The following is a 27,531-nucleotide window of genomic DNA, read 5'->3' as shown; positions in this document are numbered from 1 at the left end:
AAAATTTGTTATATATATTGTAGTTCAGGAGGTATGTATATACTAATAGATATAGAGCAGTATTAATATTTGGTGAATACAACAGAAGAAATCAAACTATGATCAAATCTAATTTTTAAATTTCATTTAATTTAAGTTTCTTATACCCTTTTCATACAAAATAACAACAATTGTATCAGAATTTTCTTTCTCAGAGCAATCGAAATAGAAACATTTACCTCACCAAAGAGTTTTCCTTGAACCATGAGAATTACACTTGTGTTTCATTACAGCAGGAAAATCTTCATCCAAAGTTGCTTTAAAATGAGACGTCGATAAGAATAAGACATATAAATACATAAAGCCGACAGAGAACTTATAAACATCACAAAGAAGATTTAACAGGATTGGAGCTAAACTATCTATGCAATTACACATAATCTTCCTGTTCGTCCATTCGCTTGCTTGAGTTAGCCCTTTGAACCAAGCGAACTAAAGCTTGCACCACTTCGGACATGGGTGGTCTGAATTCTGGCTCAGGCTATTGCCGGCGAGAAAATTCAGCTTATTGTTTAGTTTGATTATAAAAGAAGGAAAAAAAATATCAACTGAGACCTTTACCTGAACACACAGAGCAATTACATCAGCAAATCGAGAAAGTGATTTTGCAGGGTATAACCCCTTGAGGCCAGGATCAACCATACTATCCAGTGCATCGATGTCGTGGAGCTGAGGAGTAGCCCATCGAACTAGTGATTGATCAGCTCGTGTTCTTGAGCTGTAAGAAGGTTAGGACATCATTTAACCTGTTCTACATGGGTTATGAGAGTGAGTTTGCATTAAGAGATGGCTTCAGTTGTGTACCTGTCAAAAGGTTTTCGTCCCGTTAAAAGCTCTAGCATCACAACACCAAAGTTGTACACATCACTCTTCAAAGTGTACTGGCCTGACATGGCAACTTCAGGTGGATTATAGCCAGATGCCATATTCTCTTCTGATGCCTATAGAATTTTTTTTTTTAAAGAAAATCAGCAAATCGAGAGAATTCAGGGAAGGAAACTAGACTTAAGTATGCTCTGGGTGTTTCGAAAGGACTGCCCACGAGGTAACATCAATCTTGGTAGTAATTAGTAACTATATCAAGCGAGCTCTGATTAATTAGGCATGCCATAGCAGCAACAAGCACACAATTATAACATGTATATTTTCGTGCCACAAATTATTTAATATGATATTGAAAAAAAAAAATATCTGATCAATGAAGAGTAAAGTACTCTAGTTCCCTTATATAAGAACAAGGAAGACATACAAAATTGTGTAAACTATAAGGGTACTAAACTAATGAGTCATACCATGAAATTTTGGGAACGAATAATAGAAAAGAGATTAAGGACGGAGACTGCGATGACCAAAAATTAATTTGAATTCATGTCCAGAAAGTCTACAATAGAAGCTATATATCTACTCTAGCAACTAATTGAAAAGTATCGGGAGCAAAAGCAAGATTTACACATGATATTCATTAATTTACAAAAAGCTTATGATAGAATCCTAAAAGAAATTATATGAAAAATTCTAAAAAAAATGTTAGCGTAACATATATTTAACTAATTGAGGATATGTATTAGAATGTAACAACTAGAGTAAGACTTCAAGCAGATTATCTAAAGTATTTCCAATAAAATAGGGTTACATTAAGATTAGCTCTAACTTCCTATCTTTTTACATTAATCATGAACGAACCACACATTCAAGACACAAGGTGCAAATTTGCACATAATATTAGTTTGGTACATGAGGCACGTAAAGGAGTAAATGTTTAATTAGAATCTTGACGGAAAATACTATAAGAAAAAGGTTTTAGGCTTAGTAAAATAAAAACGGAATATACAAAATTTAAGTTTAGCAATATTAGACGTAATGAGACAATTGTTAAGATAAGAAATGACAAGTTATTTGGAACTGAGAGCTTTAAGTATTTAAGATCAATTTTGCAAAACGATGGAGGGATTGAGAGAGATGTCTCTTACATAGAATACAAGGTTGAAATGGAGGAGAGTGTCGGGTGTTTTATGTAATCGTAAAGTATTTCTAAAACTTAAAAGAAAGTTATATAAAACGACACATGTTATATTATATAACGCTGAATGTTAGACTATGACTCAAGCACATGAGCAAAAAATAAGAGTTGCAGAGATGAGGATGTTAAAGTAGATGTGTGAACATACGAGAATGGACAGAATAAGAAATGAGAGTATTAGAGAGAAAATCGGAGTTGCATCTATTGAGGAAAAACTCTAAGAACTATATTTAAGATGATACGAATATATACTTAGACAATCAATAAATGCTCTAATTAGACGATGTGAAACAATGATAAATATACACATCAAACGAGGAAGACGATAAAAAAAAGACTTTGGTTAGCAATAATAAAATAAGATAAAATTTATTTAAGTATAGATGATGATATAGTACGGGATTAGAAGGATCCCAATGACGTAGAAGGATCTATATAGCCGACTATACCTAGAATGATAAAACTTAGATGTTGTTGTATATTTTCATACCATAAGCTCTCTATAAACAACTAGCTCTATGTTAGTGATCAAAACAATTAATTTTAAAAACAAAAAAGTTTTCATTAATGAAGCCTTATTTGGTTCAAATGTATATGCGGGCACATTTTTTTGTGAATATATGTAAAGGTAGCAGAGTTCTAAATTGTTTTTATTACTCGCCATACTTGAACATTTAACTTGTCAGTGCTGTTGTCAGGTACATATATGAGAAATATTTGTTTCAATTCATAAGCGACTCCTAGACATATTTCTGTGTTAGACAACAAACTAGATAATGAGTCTATGATCCAAATATCTGGTATGGCTTGATCTGGTACAGTTTGCCATGTTCTCACTGGATTTTCTATATTTATAAACAGATACTAGTAATGTCAATAAGTATCCAGCCCCTTTTTTATCTTTGATTTGTGGAATGTCTGGAAGGTCGACAATAGAAGCTATACATCTCCTTAGACAATTAATTAAAAAATATTGGGAACAAAAACAAGATCTATACATGGTATTCATTGACTTAGAAAAAGCTTATGATAGAGTCCCAAGAGAAATTATATGAAGAATTTTAGAAAAGAGAGGTGTTAGCGTAATATATATTGAACTAATTAAGGAAATGTACGAGGATGTAACGACCAGAGTAAAGACTTCAGGCGGAGTAACTGAAGCATTTCCAATAAAGATAGGGTTACATCAAAGATCAACCCTAAGTCCCTATCTTTTTACACTAATTATGGACGAACTCATTACGCACATTCAAGACACAGTACCGTGGTGCATGTTGTTTGCAGATGATATTATTTTGGTAGATGAGACACGTGAAGGAGTAAATGCTAAGCTAGAATATTTGAGGGAAACACTAGAAGGGAAAGGTTTAAGCTTAGTAGATTAAAGACAGAATATATGGAATTTAAATTTAGCAATATTAGAAGTAATGAAACAATTGTTAAGATAGGAGAGGACGAGTTGCCCAGAACCGAGAGATTTAAATATTTAGGATCATTTTTACAAAATGATGGAGGGATTGAGAGAGACGTCTTACATAGAATACAAGTAGGATGGGTGAAATAGAAGGGAGCGTCGGGTGTTTTATGTGACCGTAAAGTACCTCTTAAACTTAAAGGTAAGTTCTATAAAACCGCTGTTAGACCTGCTATGTTATATGGAGCTGAATGTTGGGCTATGACTCGAGCACATGAGCATAAGATGAGAGTTGTAGAGATGAGGATGTTAAGGTGAATGTGTGGACATACGAAGATGGACAAAATAAGGAATGAGAGCATTAGAGAGAAAGTCGGAGTTGCATCTATTGAGGACAAACTCCGAGAGACACGTTTAAGATGGTACGGGCATGTACTTAGACGACCAATAAATGCTCCAATTAGGCGATGTGAAACTATGATAAACATGCATATCAAACGAGGAAGAGGAAGACCAAAAAAGACTTGGTTAGCAACAATAAAACAAGATAAAATTTATTTAAATATAGATGATGATATAATAGGAGATAGAGCTCAATGCGTAAAAGGATTCATACAGCCGACCCCACCTAGTGGGAAAAGGCTTGGTTGTTGTTGTTGTATCAGTATGTGTAATGATCACCGTGGAAATCCTCAGTAAAGGCAGAAAAGAGGTGAAGAAAAGTGAAAACCGCCTGCTGCACATGACCAAAAGAACTGACCAGGAACTGTAAGGTACCGCTCTCTAAGAGACTACAATATTCAAGATCCGAAATTAGTCATAAAGTTATTAGAGGGGAACAAGTAATCTGTTCATTCACTAACCAACTGTTTTAACACAGTCAAATCGCACTTCTAAGATAAAAGTAAGAAAGGACACCATTCTACTTTGAGAATCTTTTGGAAACTAATTCAAACTAGACATACTAATTAATCAAACTTCACCTGAAATTCGGCATCAGGAATAAGGCTTTCAAATCCATAATCCGAAAGGTGTGGGTTGAGTTCCATATCTAACAAGATATTGGATGACTTGAAATTTTTATGGACTAGAGATGGTGAGCAGACCTCGTGTAGATACCTGAGGATACAATTTCAATATGTTTCAGTTAATCAGAGTAAAAGGTAAATTATGCCAGAGAAATGCAGGGTTTCAATAGAAATGAAAAAATGCAGAAAAAAAAGGTATCAAATCAACTTCAGGAAATATTTGATTCAAATTTAAGAGTTACAAATATGTATATACATATAGTCACTAATTGCTATGCATCTTATAGATAGATATCATTTGACTTTTTGCATAACTGAAGATTATAAGTATTAAAAAGCTTCCTCATGTCTTACAATGCACCTAAGACTTAGCTCAAAAGACTCGGTGACAAATGGTTACAGAGGACATCAACATAACTAGTCATTCAAGCTTAGAGCTAACAGTGGAACACCTACTCAGTTATTAGTAAGGTAAGAGAAATAGTTGAGGCAAAAAATCCACCAAAGCAATCACACAAATAAGTGTCAAAACACATCAGACATAAATGACCAATCATTCTAACTGAGACTCTCAAGCTCAAATCAAACAGAATCCTGGAGATAATATGACAATAGAATATAATTTTGAAGAGAATTAAAGTGCAACAATTTTGAACTATATTACTCAAACTTGGATACAGATAGCTGACATGGACATGAATCCAAATGTTTCACATGTGATTTTAAAAAAAAAATGAAACATGGGAACTAGTTAAAAGAGTGTATGGGAACACAATGGATCTTCAAAATATGTAGATGTTTAATTGTTTGTGTTTATAATAAATATGATATAATTATATAAATTTATATAATATATAATCAATGTTTGTGGTATATATAATATTATTAGTAGTATATATTGTGTATATATACATAATATTTGAAAAGTAAAAAAAGTTTTAGATGGCTTTTAAAGATGATCTCTATCCTTTATAATCATCCCCTCTCTCTTCTCCCAACTCTCCCTATTCTTACAATTGCAAGTCTCCTTTTTCTATGATTGCCTGCTTGCTGCCACCTAGCGCCCTACACTGCATGGCTTGCATTGCTTGCCTGCTACCCCACCCACCTGCTTCCACCTCACTCTAGATTCTCAAGCTTTTGTGAGGGCTTGATTCCAAGTTAGGCTATTTTTTTTTCTTCCTCTCCACTGCTTCCCTTTTATCTTTCTTCTTCCTCTTATGTTCCTTCTTCCTTGATTTTTCTTTGAGGAGATGTCAGTCTGACGAGCAAGAATTGTATTTCTTATTCATGCCTACATCATGTTCACACACATATGAGAGTGAGAATCAAAGAGTTCAAGTATCAAAAGTTATAAGTCACTGTCTTTCAGGTGAGCCTCTTTTAGATTAGACAGAAACTTCTTAATATGAAAATAAATTGCTTGTATAATACATGAACAAGTGATTTATGTTAATTCAGTGTTCCAAATATGAAAATAAATTGCTTGTGAAGGTACAAAAAGCACTATAACAACACTAGCATCATATGACAACTCAAGTATTTGCCATATCAACATTTGTTAGCCATTCACTTTTTTTTTGTAATCTAATATCCAACTCTTCGAACCAATTAATCCTGGAGGTAACCAATCCAACCCCACGGAAGTTTTCCACCGGCCACAAGAGTAAATCGGGAAGCACTCACGGAGGCTCATCCAAGCTGCCAACTTTCTTAGGTTTGTCGTCCCAATACACCGTAGCTGGGATTCAAACCTTAAATGTCTGGTTAACCACTTGAAGGGCCTAACTGCTGCACCATAGCCCCGAGGGCAAGCCATTCATTTTAAATTATCTTAGGAGTGAAATCAATTGTGAATTATCTGTGTGAAGTGGGAAAAATTACCACTAATTCTAATGTTGTTAGATGCTATCTTGAGATGATTAGAAATCATGGGAACACAGTTTAAGACAAGTGCTTTGGATTTAACCGATGTAAAATCGACTTGTGTTTGGTCAAATTAATTAATAGGCAGAGACTGTGACAAAGATAGATTGGGCATTTTGGCCAAGCAATGACAGGGCACTTACTTTGAAGCCTTTTATAAATGGGGTCAAGGGCCACATTAAAAGGACTTTTGCAGGCTTACTGCAGTGACAGTGCTCTTGGAGAGGGCAATAACTTGTTGCCACTGCACTTTTGACTAAGCATAAATCTTCCCCCAGTCCTCTCCACCCTGGTACAAATTGTTCTCATTCTCTACGACACCATTATACAGAACTTAGCTTCATCTCATTATAAATACTAAAATGCCCAAATCCTATCCAACCTTTAATCACCTTGGACAAGCTGCTTGCACCTCATCTGACCTCAATCCACTTCGACTGCTTATACAGCCTAGCTACATTGAACTTGACACATATCCCTACTCAGCCAAACTCCCCCAACCCACTCTTTCTTATCGACTTCCTGTAATCGAGGTCCAACCTAGTGCAAGTGACTAGCATGCTTCTATATCTGTTATAATTTCACTCGTAGTATATTGATGTCATCTTTGGGAAAGTGATAGGCATCGAAACATGAGGTAGAGAAGAGAAGAGATTGATTAAAAAATCATCTCACTAACCACTATAGAAATTCAAAGCTTCAACCAAGCAAAGACGACACAAGCCATGAGCTCCTCCATTGCAAATGAAAGGTACTAAATTCTGGAGCCATGAGCCCAGAGGTCCCACCTGATTCTGTGGTGAAAAACATCAAATTAATGTTAAGATGCAGCGAGATATACTTGCAAACTGCTAGAGAAAATTTTAATGCAGTTTGTGCAGCAGTAAGCAAGAGTAACACTTTGTAATACCTGATATGAGGGAGGGAGGATAATGTAGGCGTACACATGACCTCAAGATAACAACCATTACAGGGAAAAGTTGAACATTTCGTTCATGTGTCACCCTGCTTTTAGGCAAGTGCTCAGTTTCAGGCCTATAAAAGGTGCTCTTTTGGAGGTGTATCAACATCCTACTTTTGACTAAGCTTGCTTCTTACCAAAGATCTTTCCACCCTAGTGCAACTAGTTCTCATTGTTCTACCACAAGACTCTACAAAGCATAGCTTTGTCTTATTACAATTCTAGAAAATTCCAAATCCTTTCCCACCTTCAATCACCTCAGAAGAGTTGCTTGCACCACACTCAACCTTAACCCACTTATACCAAACTCTATGATTTGGCTACTGAGCCAGTCCTATATGGCTATATCCAAACTTAACCAAATCTCTCTCCTCTAGCCAATCACTTAATCGAGGTCCAAACTAGTGCACACTGGCATACTTGTATATCTGCAATAGTTTCACCATAATACTCAACAACGTTCATAATATTGTGCTAGTTAAGTAACTTGCTTATAATCTTCTTTGAATTAACAATGTGGTCAACAACATTTTGCTCACATATTTATGATCATTTTAGTTAAATTATGAACTTTGAGTTTTTCATTATTTTTCTGTTATGTCTAAATAAACCAAACACAACTATCACCATATGGGCGTAGATGAATTAGAGCGGAAACTAACAAAGAAATTGATGGTTCTCTGATTTAAACAAGCCCAAAATAGGCAAACACAAGAATGTAAGAAGACCCTGAAGGAAGAGGAGGATGAAGAACATTGCTTGTAAAATTGGTCCAAAAGCTAATGCACATAATGAGTTGAGGATGTTGAATATCACCCCATCACCCATGGACTGAATCCAAAAAGGGTCCACATAACACATAAAAATGTCATTGTTGCAAAATCATTTGGATAGGTATATTCTCAATGAACTTTTCTAATCAACACAAAGCATCATTTGATATTAATTCTTGATAAAAACAAACTGTAGGATCAATGATGTGGTTAGTGAAATGATTTCCAGATTAAAATGTAACAGAAAACAATAATAACTTCACTTACTCTAATCCTCGTGCGGTGCCAAGGGCTACTTTGACACGAGTATTCCAGCTTAGTGACTTGCTGTTCTCATCTGAGAGGTGAAGCAGATCATGAAGAGAGCCATTCTTATAGAACTCATATACCAGTAAATGTTGTCCATGCTCAGAGCAATAGCCTACAAGTTCACTCAAATTTGGGTGATGCAGGTGTGAGATATTGGAAACCAATTCAATGAAGTCATCCGATGACTGATTAAGCAAAGCTGAAGAATTTATTTTCTTTACTGCCAGAACCTACCAAAGTGAAATTTGTGTTATTTCGTTTCATTCTAAGAACAGAAACTTGTAAACATGAATCTGTAAGAGAGGAAAAACATTGATGAATAAAGAGTCAGTTATATAAATGTAACTCTATTAAAGACATGCATTAGTTGAATCATGTCCAAGAAAATTTTAATGATATATATATATATATATTATACTGATGGAGAAACAGTATATTGCGCTAAAATCAGGCATACTTGATGTTTCTATACAAACAAATGATATCAACCAATGTTTTAAAAAGTATTCCCAAGCAGTAAATCCTAGGTAGACATATACAGTTGAAATTAAAATATATATGTATACAAATATTTTATATTGATAAAAATAATTCATAATTATTTATACTAATCAAAATCCATCCAATTCAGGAAAATACGTCTACCAGTCATACAATATAAAACATATAACATAGCAATGTAGAATATGATATATTTATCAGCAATCTACATATAATTAATGTCTTTATCACTTAGCAAAATAAATGTCCTTTGCAAATGTTTAAGTTAACACTTTTGAATTATGCGTGATCACATCAAAAACTTGGTTTATTGTTTCACGATCACAAGAAAGATTCTTCTTGAACATAGAAAAGGCACACCAAAGGTCCACATTAGATTATCAAATGAACCAAACCAATTTTCTTCCCTTTTCATTGCATAGTGGTTCACTAGCTCGCATATGCAACCACTTGGCCCACCTATGTGCCTGAACCACCTAAAGGGACTACATATTGCATATATGATGCAGTCCCTTGACAAAACACCTAAGTGACTGCATATGCAACCACCTAGATCCTTTTCAGAACAGTGATATCAATTAGAAAACTATGGAGGCGCATTCTTGTGCATGATATTCTTTTTACATTTTCACAGTAAATATATATTTGCATTGCTGAAGTAGATCAACTAAATTTAATCCAAATTTATTAGGGCTTATTCAATAATCTATTTTTGTCTGAGGAAATTAAAGATCCTATTAGGTTTTTCAGTATTTTATTTGATGAAATTTTCAGAATTTATAATGATTTAAAATTTCGACCTATGCCGAGTTTTTCCCGGATCAGAACGATACGATTTTAGTATCATATAATGCCACATCGATATGGTTTCAGTATTTTTTAATATAAAATATATTAATTAAAAATAAAAATTAATTTAAATATTTTAAAAATAAAATTCATTTTAAAAAAAATGAAATTTTAACACTTTTATATGATAAATAAATATAAATGTAAATTTTATTACATATTTTTAAAATTAAAAAAATAATAAAATATATATGTTAAATTAATGGGATAAATTTGTTAGGGTTTGATTACATCTGTTTAAATCATCATCCCATTTATAGTGAGGAGTTGATTAAAATTATTAAGTTTTTTTTTAGTTTTCCTATGTTTTAATTAAAACCTCGAACATCCCTGCCTCCACAGGTCACCGCGTGCCCGAGCGCAACCCATCAGGATCATTACGTTTGAGGGCCCGCGAAGTCGCAGCACTTCTGCGACCCTACAATGGCCACCGGGGGTCGCGATGCTTCTGCAACCCCGCAGAGGTCACCATAGGGTCGGCGCTTTCGTGACCACAAAGGGGTCGCCGGGGTCGACCCCACAACAACTGGTGGTGCTAGCAGTGGTTCCGATGTCGACCGACGGGCGGAACGGTAAGTTTCACTCATTTTGCCGGACACGAAACCGTATTTAAACCTTGGGTCTTATTATTAAGTGTTCTACCCTGCACACACAAACCATAACTTTAGGCAACACACCATTCTTCCTCTCTTGTCCCTTTTTGCACCTCCTTCCTCAAAGTGTCATAGAAAACTTTTCTTAATTCCCTCTAGGATTTCAATATATTAGTCCCTCAACCTGTACCTTAGACTAGGCGTAGGGTTGCTTGATTCTACATCTTCTGTCATATTCTAATAGGTCATGAAGAGTTGTTTTCTACCTTTCACCATTACCACCTATCTCGATATACGACAATTCAGATGTCCCTACTAAATTGCAAGAATAGTTGCATAATTCTTCATCATTAATAGACAAACCCTTATATGATCCATAGTTACACAAACTTATTGTCCCATATCATCATTACAAAATCATTGAATCGTTGTGCAACTTATTATCCCACTCTTCGTGTAGTTTAACATATAAAGATAAACGCAACCATGGAGTTTGTGAATCTAATATGGTCTATTAAGGCCATGAATGATTTGCTTTTAGTGTTCTATCTAACACTAGCATCATCTCTTAACTAGTCGATCGTCGTCTTGGGCATCTAAGGCCAAAATGTTAAAGATAGTGTCCTAAGCTCATTCAAATTGTAAGAGAGAATTACTGTACAATGTAATTTCATAATTATAACTTTTATTTTATCTATCTTGTTAAATCTGTGCAACTAAAAGAGTTACTTTAGTGATAGATTAAGAGATAGGAGACACTCCGAAAGCACATAATTGTTGAAATAGCTTCTATCTTCTTATAGTGATCTAGAGAATAGGATATCAACATAATCTCTTAACCAGTTGATCCAATATTCACTCATTTTTTGTTCATGCTATAAAAAAACCTCTACATGAGTTTACTTATGAAGTTGCCCACATTTATGCAAAGAGGGAGTAAATAGCGTTGTGATTGCATAAAGAATATTGATGTATGTGATTCATACCTATATTTCCAACCTTGTTTGGCATTTGTTTCCAACATTACATGAGCATATTTACATTTACTTCTAGCACCTTCATGCATTTTCATACTTATAGTTCAGAAGACTGCTCGTTTGCACTTTATGTTGACAGGACATGAAAATCTCGGCTTTTGGATGCGTTTGGAGACGGATGGCCTTATTCCAGTACCATACACGGCCTACCCGTGGTCCATGCCACGATTGTGTATAGAAGTGTCAAAAATGAACCCAACCCGAGTCAACCCAAAAAAAAAATCGGATTCAATTTGGGAGTTTTCCGGTTCAAATTGGAGTTTTTAGGTTGGTTTAGGTTCGGGTCAGGTTGGCCTGAATTTAGGATTTAGGATTTTTTTGGGGGGTTAAATCAAATTTTATTTGAATAATTAAGATGTTTTATGTACATAAATAGTTATTATAACAACGATGAAATATTGAGATAAAAGTGAAGATAGGAAAATAACAAAAAAAAAATATTGGATTGGACGGGTTATTCGGGTTGATCAGGTTATCCAGGTTCGGGTTTAAGAATTTCGGGTTGAATTCAAGTTCAGGTCAGGATTTTTTTAGTAACCGATCTTCAACCCGACCTGAACCCGCCCGAATTGACACCCCTAGTCGTGTATCATTCTTCGAGGCAAAACACGCATCGAAGCAATAACACGAAGTCCAAGGCCAAACACGGCCAAGCTGTGTTAGCCGACATGGTTGTGCCAGAATCTACCTCCTCCAGAGTTGCAACATAGGGAGCAACACGGCCTGTACAAGTTCTCTAACACGGTTGTAGAGCGTCGAGACGTTTTACCCTAATTAAAAGAATTCAGTTGGAGACCGAACAACCCTCAAAAGCTATAAAAGGAACCAAGGGGTTCCCGCCATAGGGATTGAAGAATACGGGGTTAGTGACAGAAACCCTCCTTGGGAGAGTCGTCTTGCAAGGAAGTGGAGATTGCAACGTAGCCAAGGAGCGATTAGAGATCTTCCGAAGACATCTCTGTGTGCCTTCTAAACCTTATTGTTATTTTTCATTGTAGAATTATGTCTTTGGCTTGTAACTCCATCGCCATAGAGTAGTCTCCCTAAATCTAGGATTAGGGAATAACTAAATGTTTTGTTCGATGAAATAAATACATTGATCCTCATTTTGTTTATGACGCATATGAATTATGATTGGTTCTAGTTTGTTTCTCTCCATCCATCATTGTTGCTAGATTCAACTTAGACAGTAACCTCGTCAGGATTGACCGAGGGATAAACCCTAGCCGTAATCATTGCATATAAGCATATGATTGGATCAACAGAGAATAAGAGACGCCCTTATCAGCGAACCTAATCTCTGACCTCTAGAACCAACTTGAAGGTTCTTATCACGAAGTAAGGTAGCATCTTCATATTCGTGGAGCTCTAGTGACAAGAGTTTCCTTGAAAGCGACACAAAAGTGGTTAACTCTCACAAGGCTTTCATGATTCGTCATAGAACTTAAAGGTCTATCCTAATCCACTTTATGAGTTGAGATCAGTATAGACACATCAGTGTTTTCGTGCTTCTCTTTACTCTATAGACGCATCCACTCATTTTTGGACAAATCCCTTTATCATATACATTGAGCTAAAAGGACTTGCATTCGTCAACATACATCATAATGAAACTGAAACCCTAGGATTTCCTTCCTAACTAGTTTTCTCACCGTTTTCTCTCAATCTCTTTTGGTTATTTAACACAGCACATCTTTTCTGGACCTTCTAAATAATCAGCTTCACAAGTATTTTGGTACCAACACTTGACGACACCATGCGCTTGTGGTTTGCACACATCAAATATGCAAGCTAAGCCAATCCCCAGCTAAATTTCAAGTCATGTCAAAATATATTGATTTAACTAAATTCAGTCAATATGTATACTTCTTACAGGGGTCATTTAGTTAGTAAGATAAATTGTTACCTTTTTTTGGTATATGCATTTTCACCTGTAAATATTTATACGGATTTATGATAGGCTTAGGAGTGATTAATTTAACTAATAAGGAATAGATTCAAGTTAGTCTGAATTGATTGGTTAGGTTAATTAATTAAATATAATATAGTAAATATACACAGTACATTTCAGCATCTGATTTTATAAATAATTTGTCAATATAAATAATATTATTGTTCGAAGAACTATAGATAACATATACAACTACATATGAGTCTACATGCAACATATTTGTTATGCAGTGCCTTGCCGACATATTGCATGCATGTCTTTTAAATCTTTCCACTGATGTAACATTTTTTGTCTTATTTCTTAGCTTCATCCAAATCTATGTAGCTCCCACCCTAGCTCTCTCTAGCTCTTCACTAAATTAATCCAAGTACCCTAACTACTCTTCGGCATAAGATATACCTCTATTAGTCTGTCAACCTACTCAGGTTAATTTGTCTTCGAACTCTTTCTAACATCAACACTTGCCATGTATAACAAACTTACCTAGAGCCCTTCGAAAAGGTGAGCTTACCTTCATAATGCATCTCATCGTCAATTTCCAAGAACTCTCTAGCATCAATACTTGCTATGTTTGACAGATTTATGTATAACTCTTCAAAATGGCAAGTATGATATAATTGTTCATCTCATCATCAATTTCATTTATTTCAAATATTTAAGCCCCTCCTTTGACAAGTGTACTGAGTCATTTTCCTTTGTGATGACCCCCATATTACACCACAGAGTTCTTAGTAAAATTTTCATTTTAAGCAATTCATAGATCAGATGTTTGTTATTCTCTCAAGGGAAACATAGGAGATAATTACTTTTGTCTCATGATCTTCAACCTATTTATGATGTCAGATTCCTGAGGTTAAGTATCTTCCTTTAGTTGGTACAAAGCTTGATTGGCTGAAAAAGGTATATACCCAAACATCAGCATCACTGCGATGCTTTATGCAATTGCTCATATAATTCTATATATCTTCTCTTTTCCATTTCACTGTTAACCAAAGTTGGAAAGTATTTTAGATAAATGAAAAAAATATCTTTCTTTGTGATAACCTTTTAAAGAAGTTTATCAGAGTAACCTTCAGATTGCCCAAGGGGAGGAAAAAATTGAACTCAGCAATCGATGGTCCCAAACAAATAACTTAACAATGGTTAAATAAACTTTTATCAATTTTGGTACAAAACAAGTCATTAAGATTATGCAAGACTGTAATCAGAATAGTGATTTTGAAACTTTACAGAAAATACAAACCATAGTTTAAAATCTCGAACTATGCTAAGGTTTCAATCTCAGACTGGAATAATACAGTTTCAGTACTGTATCGTGTTGTATCAACATAGTTTTGATATTTTTTAATTATAAAATATATTAACTAAAAATAAAAAATTTAATCTAAATATTTAAAATATTATTTTTATATATATATATATATAGAGAGAGAGAGATAGAGAGAGAGGCCTGATATGTTGCACCCCTTGTGCGGCCACGTGGGCGCCTGAAGAGGAAAGGGGGGGGGGGGGGGGGGCTGACGTGGCATGAGGGGGTCAACCCCCACCACGTGGCGCTCCCTAGGCGCACAGCATATTAAAATACCCCCACCTATTTCGCGCTGCCAGCTACCGTGGGCCGACGCGACGCTTCCAGGCGCATCGCCAGCTACCTCTAGGCCAACGCAACATGTCTGTGGGGCCTCGGGGCACACCGACACTGGCACTGGAGCCATGCCTATGCCTGTGCCAAAACGAAATATTTCGCCCGCATCAGACAAAATGGCACAAGATTTTAAACTATGGTACTAACTATATTGTTTTAACGAGGAGTAACAGGCAAGGTAGTGCATAGGCACTACATAAATATTATTTTCTAGGAGTAGATGTTGCTTATAGTTTTAAAGCTGAGATTATATTATTGATCATCTGCCACAAACAACGTAATTAGATGCCAACTGTAGATATTCTGATTATCCTACATCAATATTTGTGATCAGAAAATGGTGATGATTTGAAGCCCTTCTTGTTATTAGAAGACTCTCCAAACCTCATCTATTATAATTACTAGGCCTGATATCTCCTTTGTGATTGATGTTGCAAAACATTACTAGCAGAATTCTGAGAAGCAATCCTTGGAACCAGTGTTAAGTATAACATCTAAAACTAATACATTTTCTGACAAAGGCTATGTTGGATCTATTATTGATACATTTTGCACTTATGTTAAAGGCAATATGGAAAAGGAAGTAATTAATGTTGTAGCTCGCCCTACTATTTGAATCAGAATATAGATTTATGACAGCTTATGAGATGCTGTGGGTCAAGTCTTTACTTGATGATCTCAGATTAGAAGTGATGAGTAAATGAATCTACAACCTAATAACAATCACATGATCATTAGCTTGCATGCATTCAGTGTTTCACAAACCTACTAAATACATTAAAATTTAGATATTCAAAATTTAAAGTTTAATCTAACATTGGCAAATATTTTTTCATGATCCAACTTTTATAAAGAAGAGATCGAAAGAAATTATTAATTGTTTAACTTTTTGTTGTCCTCTTTTATGTTTTCAAAAGATTAAATTAAAAAAATAATTAGAGTTCGACAAGTCTCTTTGATCAAATAAAAAAATATTTAATTAAATTTAAAAAATCTATAATTCTTAATTACATAAAATTATTATTTTTTAAATCTATTTTCAAATGTAAATGTGATTTTATTGAAAATCTTACACCTAAAAGTTTCAAATTTTAGTTGAGTTTAAATCAAATTTCATATATTTGATTTTTTAAAATTTAAATATAATATTTTACATCCTAAAATTTTGAATATCATTATTTTTAGTCCACCTAATAATTATAGTTAGGTGGAAGAAACAAAAGCTAAATTAAAATTAAATGATAGAATTTTAAGTATCTAAGAGTATTTTATTTAGGTTTTTACTAAACTAAATATAAAAAGTAATGTTTAATTCTTTTTTAAATGCTTATAAATAAATTTTAAACATAATTACATAAATTAATAAAAATATAAATTCATTTTAAACACAATTACATTATTAGCAATCAAAGCTTCTTGGGCTCGTGCTTTCAAATATGAAATCACTAATTTTGCTTAATTTAAAAGTAAAACATGCTAAGTTTATAGAGCACTAGAGAAGGTCTCATTTGCTCTTGCGTTTTACCTGCAAAAATTGAATAAATTATAAATGTAAATATTATAAAATGAAAAAAAAAACTATAATTTAAACTAAAATTAAAATTAAAGATTATAAGCATTTTAATTATAAAAACTGAGATAATTGAATAAATCATAAAGAAAAAAAAACATATATTAACAATATAATTAATTATTAATTTAATAATTAATTATAATAAGCAATTAAGTAAAAATTACTTATATTAAGTAAAATTAATTATGTTATTATTAATAATTCAATTAAATAAGTATCAAAATCATATTAAAACAGTATAATATGGTACTGATGTAGGGTAAACCTGGTCGGGTAATCGCCTTATCTGGCCCTGCACGCTAGACGACGCCTGCCATGACAGCAAGGCCCCATCTAGCGCCAACCTCCCTTACCCACACGAACATAGGTTCCCAAATGACGATGAAAGACAGGTTGAGCGATTTCTCCCTAACCTCACCCTCCGACTGTCCTTGACGCAAAATTGACCTCAACGAGGCTGCCTACTTGGAAAGCGACATCGGGTTAATGACCAAACAACGTCAAGAGTACGGCCCAATGGTTGTCACCCTTAATGCAACATCCTGCTCGTGCAGTTGGTCAACAGGCAACGCTTTGCTCATGCGGTCGTCCACGCGGCCTGCCTAGGGCTCACATGGCAGCTTATGTGAACCTTCCCCCTCCGCGACTATATAAGGTTCCGCAAAGGTAAATCAAGGTATGGTTTTTTTCTTTCACTCAAAGGCTAATCTTCTCCATCTTCTTCTTTAAGTTGCTACGCTCTCTCGTGCACGCACACGAGCCTTCCCTCTCAACCTGTCGCTAACTTAACCGTCGGAGGGGTCACGTCGGCAACGCCGGTCCCCGACTGACATGCTTTGATTCGTAGGACGCAAGCAGCGAGCACACTTGAGGGCCTACCGCAACCACAATCCCGAAGGAAGGAGAGGAGGAACCCGAGCGAGTGAAGGACACCATCAGATACCAAAACAATATTGTTCCCATCTTAGTCAAAGACTGAAATTCTGGTATGATTCAAAATTTTAAACCTTATTTGTCTCATATTTGAAGCTATGATATGTTGTTAGCTTTTGGAGATCCATATACATGGAGACAGTCATTGAATTGATAGATAATAAAATCCCAATTTTCTACTTCTCCAATTGGTTACCATACCAACTGCTTCTATCACATATTCACTTTAAATGACTAAATGCTCCCATAATTCACCCTTAAAGTTTGACTCTCTTTTTAAGAGAAAACAGACATCTAAAATTGGCATTTGCATATTATGTGAGCATATTTGAAAAAAAAAAAAAAAATGGAAATGAATAAAGCATGAAACAGATGGAGAAAATCTAGTTTGAAGCAAGAGATACCTTTCCATCACCAAATTGTGCCTTGTAGACACGACCAAAAGAGCCTTCACCTACAAGGTTATAAATACTGAAGCTGTCTGTGGCAATCTGCAAATCTGCAACTGAATAAATAGCTGTCTTGATTGCTAAACTGGTGACCTTCTTCACATTGGGCTTGTCTGAAAAATCATCTTTGTCAAATGATTTATGCCTATCAATCGGAGGAGGCTTAAGGCTTAATGGAGCTGGAGGCAATGTCCTTGCCTCAGATGAAGAGGATGTCTGGATTTTCTTCACCTCTACAGAAAATTGTTCATTGGATAAGCACATAGCAAAGTGAACGTAAGTGTAGAATATTCAATTAGGCATATACTTCAGTGAAATGGAATTTGAGAAGTATATGATCATTTTATGATGAGACGTCTGACAATGGCAGGAACAAATTTAAAGGGATGAGAGGCAACATCTACTGATTCCAAAGGTAACAAGTCTACTAGTTATACCTTCATTATGAGATACTAACCTATGACAAGTCACAACATAGTGCCAGTTATACAATTTAAGCATCAATTGCAACACAGAAATGAACCAGAAACATTTTTTGTTGAAATCTAAAAAAAATGAATTGATGTTTTCAAGCAAAGAAATTTTTGGTTTATGTGAACACAGTGAATTTCTTGATCAACTATTAATACCAAATAGGGCATGAAGGCAATAGGTGTCCAATTTTACTTAAAATTTGTCAATAGAAGAGCCAGTGCACCACATATGCTTCATTCCATTAGACCTGAACAATGCAGCTACCTAACCAACACTAAAATATTAAACTGCACGTGCATTCACATGTGTATAGAGGCTACATTAATGGCATCATAACATGCTTGTGGCACATTTTATTCGTGTTAAAGTGGTAAATATTGTGATTCAAGGTATGGCTATTGACACTTGTGACTAAATTGGCAATATGATGATTCTAATATATCGAGTATGCAATTTGTCGAGAAGGAATTAAGTGAAGGGTGGACAAACCTTTGCATAGGAATGTCAGATTAATGTTTGTCCGACTAGATCCAATCAATATATAAGTTAGCACCCTGCCTGTGCTATATGAGTTAATGAGAAGAGTTGGGACAACAAATATCAATAAATCAATAAGATACGGGTAGTAGTTTTACCATAATGAAGTACCAAAAACACTGTCCACGTGTTGTTTCAAGTATTAAGCGCATCTTGGCTCCCAGAACTCTACCCAGATAAAGAACTTGAACTCTAATATTGTGGATGTCTTGCACACAAAGTTGTTTGTGATCACACCAAATCCTATCTGTCACCCCAAATCCTAGTCATCTCTGCTATTACAACTATTGAAGGTCTGCCAACCCTAACCTCCTCTCCTTGTCTCTTGCATCTTAATCGCGGCAGCTGGAGAGGTGAAATTGGGATGGCAAAGTCTAGATAAGATGAGCGGTGGCGTGACAGAAAGTAGAGATCTTCTACTACCCTGGCGGAACATGGTGATAACAAAATTACAGCTACTTATGACAATCCTTCTCTCCAATCCAATTAAATTAGATGGATTTTGATCATGCTTGCTATTCATTCAGGCTACAGAATTGCGAAGCTACATCAATAATGGGAAAAGAAAACAAATATTCCTGATCTTGGACGCTTAGCAAATGAGACTCAGAGACTTCTCGCATCATGTAATGGTTGATCAACTCTCTCATCATCTTGGCTCTTGCACGAGGTTACCTTTTCTCCTAGATACAACTCAAAAGATTTGGGATGCAGCTACCCCCAATCACGTAATGATGCTCAAATATATAAGCCAAGGAAAAGGGTTCATGAAACCAAACAAGTTGAGATGACAATTGCAGAGTATCTTTCTGAACTTAGTGGCTTGTGGAAAGAACTTGGGATTTTCAAGCAACATGTTTATGATTTTCTGGTAAGACTAAATGATATTTTTGATCATATAAGAATAATAGTTCTTAAGCAAGATCCTTTTTCCTCCTTACAACAAGCATATAGCTATGTGCACCAGAAAGAGAGCAGATGGAATATACTATGATATCAATTATCTTTACTCAAGGATCAGGGATGCTTATTGACTCCTCTATAGGGACAGATCTAGGAATTAGAGTTGGGAGGGACTTGAACTTCGTGAGATGGGCTGGGCTTTGGGTGTGGAAGGAGTGAGTTTTAGTGGACTAAATAAAAAATTTACATAGGTAATAATAAAAAAAAATTGGGTTGGGCTAGAGCCCAGGACAGCCCTAAGTAAGATCCGTCTTTGCTCCTCTACCATAACTATAAAACCTAATGCGGTTGGAAGTGAATCTATAAGGGAAGAATAACAAAATAGTGTAATTGCTATGGGAAACCAAGACATACCAAGGACATGTGCTGGAAACTTCACGATCGTCCAATACGTGATCAATGTGAAAATTGGTGATCCACGGCCTCTAACTCAGATGTCTAAAACTCTTGATACCATGCTGCCAAGAGAAACCAATCCTTCTGGTGGACTATCTAATGAAGAACCGCAAACTCTCGGGTTTAAAATTTCAAGTTGTGCTGGAGTTTCAGTTTATGATCGGAATGATACGATTTCAATATCATATTATATCATGTCAATATGGTTTTGGTACTTTTTAAAATATAGAAGTTCAAGCAGGATCTAATTTGAATTTATTTTGATCAATTTAAAATTAAATAAAATTTATATATAAAATAACTTAAATCATTTGTAATGATAGATTTTATAAGGTTTGAATTTATATTATTTTTTTCCTTAAAAATTTGTCTCTTACTTACATCCTTGAAGATGTTTTTTTCTCTGTTGGTCTCTATTTACCACTTGGTCTCTATTTACAAAGGGAAAAAAATAATCGGAAACAAAGTCGCAAAGGAAAGAAAATAAGGGGGGAGGAAAGAAAAAAAAATGACACTGTCAATTGGCTGCATCACGACCTCACATAAGCCTTTGTGAGATCACCGCGAGGTCATGATGGCCTCACAGCTATGAGATGGTACTGATCAACAGATGGAACGGTACCCGTGCCAACATGCATGGCTCGGTGTTTCAAACCATGCTCTTAGGCTCCTTATACAAGAATGGAATCCCCTCCTACCACAGACACTCCTCATCTTGATCTTGCACATTAAGGTATACCATTTTCATTCTTTTTTATTAGTCATTCTGTCCAAAATTGTCCATGGTAATTCTGAGAACTTGTGGATTTTAGATCTGGAGCATCTGATCAGATGATTAGTGCTCATAAAAACTTGCTCACCTATTTTTCTTGTTCAGGCGCTGAGAAATAGTCCATATAGCCGGCTGGTCTTTATTGCCTATTGTTAGGAAAGGTTCTATAACCTACATTCCTTCCACTAAGTTGCTACTTGTCTTATATATTTCCCAGTTTTCACATAATCTTCTACCTGTTAATGCTCTTACAAGGGATCTAAATTGTAAAATTTAATTTGTCCCTTCTCATTGTGTCATGCAAAAACTGAGCAATGAAAAAAATGATTGGTTGTGGTAGAGTTCATGATGGCTTATATCGACTAGTTGAAGTATATCAACTAGTTGAAGGACCTCTTTTCAAAGGTCCTACTTTATTAGGTGAATATAATTATGCTCAATTGCTCATCACTAAATTCTTCAGTGGCAATGGAGATTAGGATATCCTTCTTTTCTTATATTGAAAAACTTTATCCCACTAATTTAAGCAATGTAATGTGGAAACCTCCGTTTGTGATGCTTGCGAACTTGCTAAGCATACTAGAAATTCATATCCTTCAGTCAATAATAAAAGTTCCCCTCATAATGATTTACTCTAACATGTGGGGCCCTAGTCCGATGACCTCCTTATCTAGTTATAAATGGTTTATGACTTTTATTGATTGTTACCATAGGACCAACATGAGTGTATTTGATGCATGCAAAAAGTGAATTGTTCCCCTATTTTCAATCCTACATAATGATTAGTATACCGTTTGGTGTCAAAGTGAAAAATTCATGGATTGATAGATAACGGTATCGAATATATAGAGAAGAGACACTCATGAGATTATACACCAAACTAATTATCTTAAAACTCACCCGAAATGGTGCACCGGATCTGAAAAATAGATATCTTCTGGAAATTGCTAGAGTTCTTATGGTCACTATGAATATCCCTAAAAGTCAATTGGGGGATGCAATACTTATTGTTGCCTACTATAGGATCGATATTGTGCTTAAGGGGGTGAATAGGAGCATTCAATTTTTACTTTTGTTCGTGTTTGCTTTTCTACAAAAGGTCAATGCGCAACGAAAATATAGAAAGGCAACCCAACACAAATGAACAAATGCACGAACTACAGAATTCGCGTAATTCAGAACCTCTAATTCCTACTCCACGACCTATGATTTGTAATTCTCTAGTTCCTACTCCACGACCTATGATTTGTAATTGGATAACTTCCGATAACACCACTATATTTTCTCCTTCTTTAGATATCTTCCAAAAGCAGGAAAACCTCTTACAATCTTTTCTTAGGACAAGTAGTCAAAAAGCAAATATACAAGTAAATACAATCAAATGACAAAAATACAATAACGGAAATTACTGAAAGAAATTGCTTTGGATTGTTGTAGGTTGCTCAAAAGGCCTTGAGATACAGTAGCACTCTCCTGAAACCAATCATGAACGATGCCTCGAAATTTCCCCAAGATCAGCTTATACAGCCCTTGTATTCGCCAGCCATAGTCAACAGCTTATTGTTGATCTATCAACTGAACCATGACACATTGTCCGTTTCGGACCTGTTCATCCACTAACTAGTTCAAGCAGTTGACTGAACTTGAGTTTAATACGACTGTGTTATTTGCTGACTGAATCTTCTGCTTGTTAGGTCATCAATCAACTGGACTTGAATCATCAATTGATTGCACCATCAGTAGATTGCTTGACCAACATCAGTTGACTCCTTTACCCGTAAATCTAACAAAACCACAATTTTGTGATTTCAAGTTCACCAGTTGAATGACACTGATTCAGCCACACCAAAGTTGAATCTATATGTCAAGAGATCCCATGTCTTTAGGACTTCCTCATTTGCCTGATATATATCGATCTTGACCTACTAGGACTTTAACCTTGCCTAGTATCGGATTAACCTGAATCAGACTACCCACTTGCTCAACCTCAAGCCAACCTCGACGAACCCAAACTTCCACTTCAACCTTGAATACATTTGTAACAAACTAGGATTTATAATATCTTTGAATCTACTTCAGGGAAGTATTATATGGACCTAATTGTAAATAAGTAAGGTCTACTTGAATTTGTAAGTATACAAATCATAGGGTTATAAATAGCTGTTATACACCTATTGGGATATATAATGGGATTACATTTAATGGGTTATAAATAATGTTATACACCTAAATAGCAGTTATCAATGCTGAACTTTACAACTTCGATTACATTTGTAGTTGCTTGTTTTATTAGTAATTACCAGTTTTTGAACTCATACTTCAATTTAGGTGTGCATTTTGGTGATGTTATTCTAAGAATTAAATGGTAGGATTTATTTAATTGGAATTTCTTACAATCTTATTATTTGCTCTTACAATCAAAATGGCATACTATCATTCAACCTTATTTAGGAAAGAATGACTGCCTTGGTTGGAGTGAAGCAACAAATATAAAACCACCAATAAAAAAGAAGAGCAAAGGAAGGCTAGTGGACCACAACCTTATGGAAAATAACCACCAAAAGTAATTATCTTGAGTGCAGCGAATTTACCTTTGGCATCATCAGAAAGAAGAGTGGCAAATGACTGATCATTTTTAGGAAATTGTTCCCTTGAAGGTTTGTGTGACTTCCACGTAACCAAGAAGAATGCTAGTATTCCTGCTATGACCAACACAGAAGCAACAATTCCTACTATAGCTCCAGCACTAATGCTGGATTTGTTTCCACCTCCACTGCCTGAGGAATTGATACTCCCACCAGAATGTTGGTCAGGGTTGCTTTGTCGGCTTGGTGGAGGGTGATAAGGTGGTGGTGGAGATGCTGGCGTTGAACTCCATGAGTTGCCATCAGTTCTGTAGAATTAGATATATACATGACCGGTAAATAGTAATGAGCGTTATGCAAGAATGTAGCAGAATTCATTTTGTACTCACTGAAGACTATTTATTCTCTTTAGCTGATCAGGAATCCATCCAGTGAAACGATTATTTGCCACATTCCTAAAAGCAAGAAATGCATACTAAATGTATGATACACAAATTACTTCTTACCTATACAGATATGAACTTACAAATTCTGAAGGGGAAGATTAACAAGAACATCTATGCTGCCAGTAAATTGGTTGTTCTCCAAATTCCTGGATAAATAATTAATTTACAACAATCATACTACTCAAGACAATGTGTTGAAATTAACAGTCAATGCTGCACAGATATAAGTAGCAGCATACAGTGTTGCCAAACTTGACAGATTGCTAAAGCTCTCTGGAAGATCACCTGTAAGTTGATTGACGGACAAGTCCCTGCAGAACAACTCAAGTATTTGCTAAGTCTTATGATTTTTTTAACATTCACTTACATAATATCGAACCCTATACCTCAATGCAAATTGGAAACCCATCACTTTAACATTTTCAATTTTTTGGAAAAAGAATTTTACCCCATTCTATTCTATCAATATAAGTAAGATGGAATGTATGTTATGTATGGCAAATGCTAGCTTAAATATGTCAAAGTAGATGTTCCAGAAAGCATTCTAGCAGACATTATTGTCTAGTAGATGAGGCAAGTATTGAGAAACATGTGGCAATAAAACAAGATATATGGTCCGGGAACAATAACGAATACTAACATTGTTGTGAGATTACCAAGGCCACCAAACATATCAGTCAGATTCCCCTGCAGTTGGTTATGTGCAAGATTTCTACAACAGTAAGAAATTGCTTAGTTTGAAAGTGTTAAGAAGTTAAAATGCAGACAATGGCATCGCCACTTACAGATTTTTAAGTGCCACCATCTTGGAGATTGAATAAGGCACACTGCCTGAGAATTGGTTACCGCCAAGATTCCTGCCCATTTTATCCTCATACAAACAATCACATAAAAACCAAGAAAAATGTTGATGTTGTCAACATCAATAAACTTACAGAGTCAGGAGGTTTGGAGGAAGGTTATAAGGTATTTGGTTACCACTTCCAATATTATTATCGCTAACATCACTGCACCAAGATTGACAATTAGTTTCTGAATTAAAAATATTATGAAGGATTTATCTAACTCACAATATTGTTAGTGAAGTCATGGTTTGTAAATTATAGCCTATTGTCCCAGAAAGTCCCAAATTTGACAATTTTCTGTAGCAATCCATCAGAAAAGATGTATCAGGCAAAGTAGTGATATCGCCAGGAAAAGAAAGAACAAGGTGGGGAATCTCACATCGCCGTAACAGCTGATCCTGTACATTCAATACCCCTCCATGATTGCCCACAGGGATCCCCTCCATTGGCAACCCAGTTTGTTAACACAGATGATGAATTCAAGCTGACATATATTACATTGAGAGATGAAACTGTACAAGAAACATCAAAACAGGAAAAAATGAAATCAGTATCAAAGTTTAATTGGCAGCTCCAATACCATGCTATTTTTTTGCACAACAAAAAATACTTTCAAGAAAATACTACAACAACAACAACAACAACAACAACCAAGACTTATCCCACTAGGTGGGGTCGGCTATATAGATCTTTTTACGTCATTGAGCTCTATCTCCTATTATATCATCATCTATACTTAAATAAATTTTATCTTACTTTATTATTACTAACCAAGTCTTTTTGGTTTTCCTCTTCCTCATTTGATATGTATCTTTATCATAGTTCATATCGCCTAACTGGAGCATTTATTAGTCGTCTAAGTACATGTCCATACCATCTTAAACGTGTCTCTCGGAGTTTTCCCTCAATAGATGCAACTCTGACTCTTTCTCTAATACTCTCATTTCTTATTCTGTCTATAACACATCCACCTTAATATTCTCATTTCTACAACTCGCATCTTTTGCTCATATGCTCGAGTCATAGCTTAAACAACATAGCAAGTTTAACTGCGATTTTGTAGAATTTTCCTTTAAGTTTTATAAGTACTTTACAGCCATATAAAACACCCAACACTCTCCTCCATTTCAATCATCATACTTGTATTCTATGTAAGACATCTCTCTCAATCCTTCCATCGTTTTACAAAAATGATCTTAAATATTTAAATCTCTCGGTTCCAGGCAACTCATCATCTTCTATCTTAACAATTATTTCATTACGTCTAATATTGCTAAATTTAAATTCATATATTCTATCTTTATTCTACCAAGACTAAATCCTTCACTTCTAGTGTTCCAACCAAAATTTTAGTTTAGCATTTACTTCTTCACGTGTTTCATCTACCAAAACAATATCGTCTGCAAATAACATGCACCACGCTACTCTGTCTTGAATATGTGCAGTAAGTTCGTCCATAATTAGTGTAAAAAGATAAAGACTTAGAGTTAATATTTAATGTAGCCATATCTTTATTGAAAATGCTTTCGTTACTCCACCTCAAGCCTTTACTCTAATCATTACATCCTCGTACATATCCTTAATTAGTTCATTACATCCTCGAAAATAATTTCAAGAAAATAATAAGCGTAAATGTCAGCCAATCCCACTCAGCTAAATTGTTCAAGATGTCGAGCGAAAGAAAGATTATAATTCACAAATATTGATGAAAAAGTAGAATTGTGTTAGGTATGACAAAGCAAAGTGAAGAAATGAAGCGACCAATCCATGTCTGAAAATCCAACACAAAGTCTCATTACGCAAGAAAGATATCCCCGCAAATCTATCCCAATACTAAAAGCTAGATTCATTCCACTTACACGATATCAGTTGTGATGGCAACAAAAAAAATCCAACCAAAACCCACTTCAGTTACAATAACCATCAAGAACACGGACTATCTCCCTCTGAACAAGCGCCCACATCAGAAAAAGGAAGAAAGAATCCGACAGATGCAAGATTGAGACACCAACGCTGTAACCATCTCCTACTTACCTCTCCAGCGCAACCAAAATCCCCCCAAAAAATTGTTTTTTTAGCAAAAAAGCGCTTTTTTTTCAAGCAAAAGAACTGAGAATCTCAAAGCCGCTTACCGTCATTCTGGTTCGTGGTGCCACACACACCTGCCTGATTCCCTACCAAAATGCCGACCAAAAGAGCCCAAATCGTCACCACCTCCCTCCCTCTCCCCTTCGCCATTCTCTCCTTTCCGAGAGGGCCAGAGATGCAACCACTCTTTCTCCCTACCGCAGCTAGCAACTTAGCGCAGCCTACAAAGTAACAATCATCAATTTCAAAGAATACGACTTCCGATTATTCACCCAAGGTGGGTGACCAAGCTCTGCTGGCACGGAGAACGAGATGAATCCAGGGACCAGAATTGGAGTCAGGCCTCAAATCGAGGAAACGATGGCGCTCTTTCACTGTGAACTCGGTAAAATGAAAAAGGCCGCTCTTTTCTCCAGAGCGACCG

At 35.4% G+C, this 27,531-nt stretch overlaps 1 protein-coding gene across 1 annotated transcript; it reads right to left on the bottom strand.

Moving 5' to 3' along the window:
* Nucleotides 1–213: 213 nt before the first annotated feature.
* Nucleotides 214–27,518, bottom strand: LOC122046832 (protein STRUBBELIG-RECEPTOR FAMILY 6-like). The gene is made up of 16 exons (XM_042607734.1): nt 27,152–27,518; nt 25,399–25,531; nt 25,245–25,316; nt 25,110–25,181; nt 24,960–25,031; nt 24,815–24,886; nt 24,414–24,485; nt 24,255–24,320; nt 24,118–24,183; nt 23,735–24,036; nt 17,957–18,234; nt 8,429–8,700; nt 4,457–4,592; nt 844–980; nt 601–757; nt 214–520 (listed from the first exon to the last, which is right to left on the bottom strand). The coding sequence occupies exons 1-16, from the start codon at nt 27,255–27,257 to the stop codon at nt 410–412; spliced, it is 2,124 nt and encodes a 707-aa protein (XP_042463668.1). The 5' UTR covers nt 27,258–27,518; the 3' UTR covers nt 214–409.
* Between the last annotated feature and the right edge of the window lie 13 nt (nt 27,519–27,531).

The sequence above is a fragment of the Zingiber officinale genome, chromosome 2B, assembly GCF_018446385.1.
Source record: "Zingiber officinale cultivar Zhangliang chromosome 2B, Zo_v1.1, whole genome shotgun sequence".
NCBI classification, from domain to species: Eukaryota; Viridiplantae; Streptophyta; class Magnoliopsida; order Zingiberales; family Zingiberaceae; genus Zingiber; species Zingiber officinale.
Note: the sequence above shows the minus strand (reverse complement) of the source record. Positions and strands in the feature narration are given on the sequence as shown.

Coding starts and splice junctions, on each gene's coding strand:
- LOC122046832 (XM_042607734.1), bottom strand. CDS start 27,257: ATGGCGAAGGGGAGAGGGAGGGAGGTGGTGACGATTTGGGCTCTTTTG. Junction 24,887..24,959: donor ATGGTGGCACTTAAAAATCT/GTAAGTGGCGAT, acceptor TTACTGTTGTAG/AAATCTTGCACATAACCAAC. Junction 24,037..24,117: donor AAGAGAATAAATAGTCTTCA/GTGAGTACAAAA, acceptor CTAATTCTACAG/AACTGATGGCAACTCATGGA.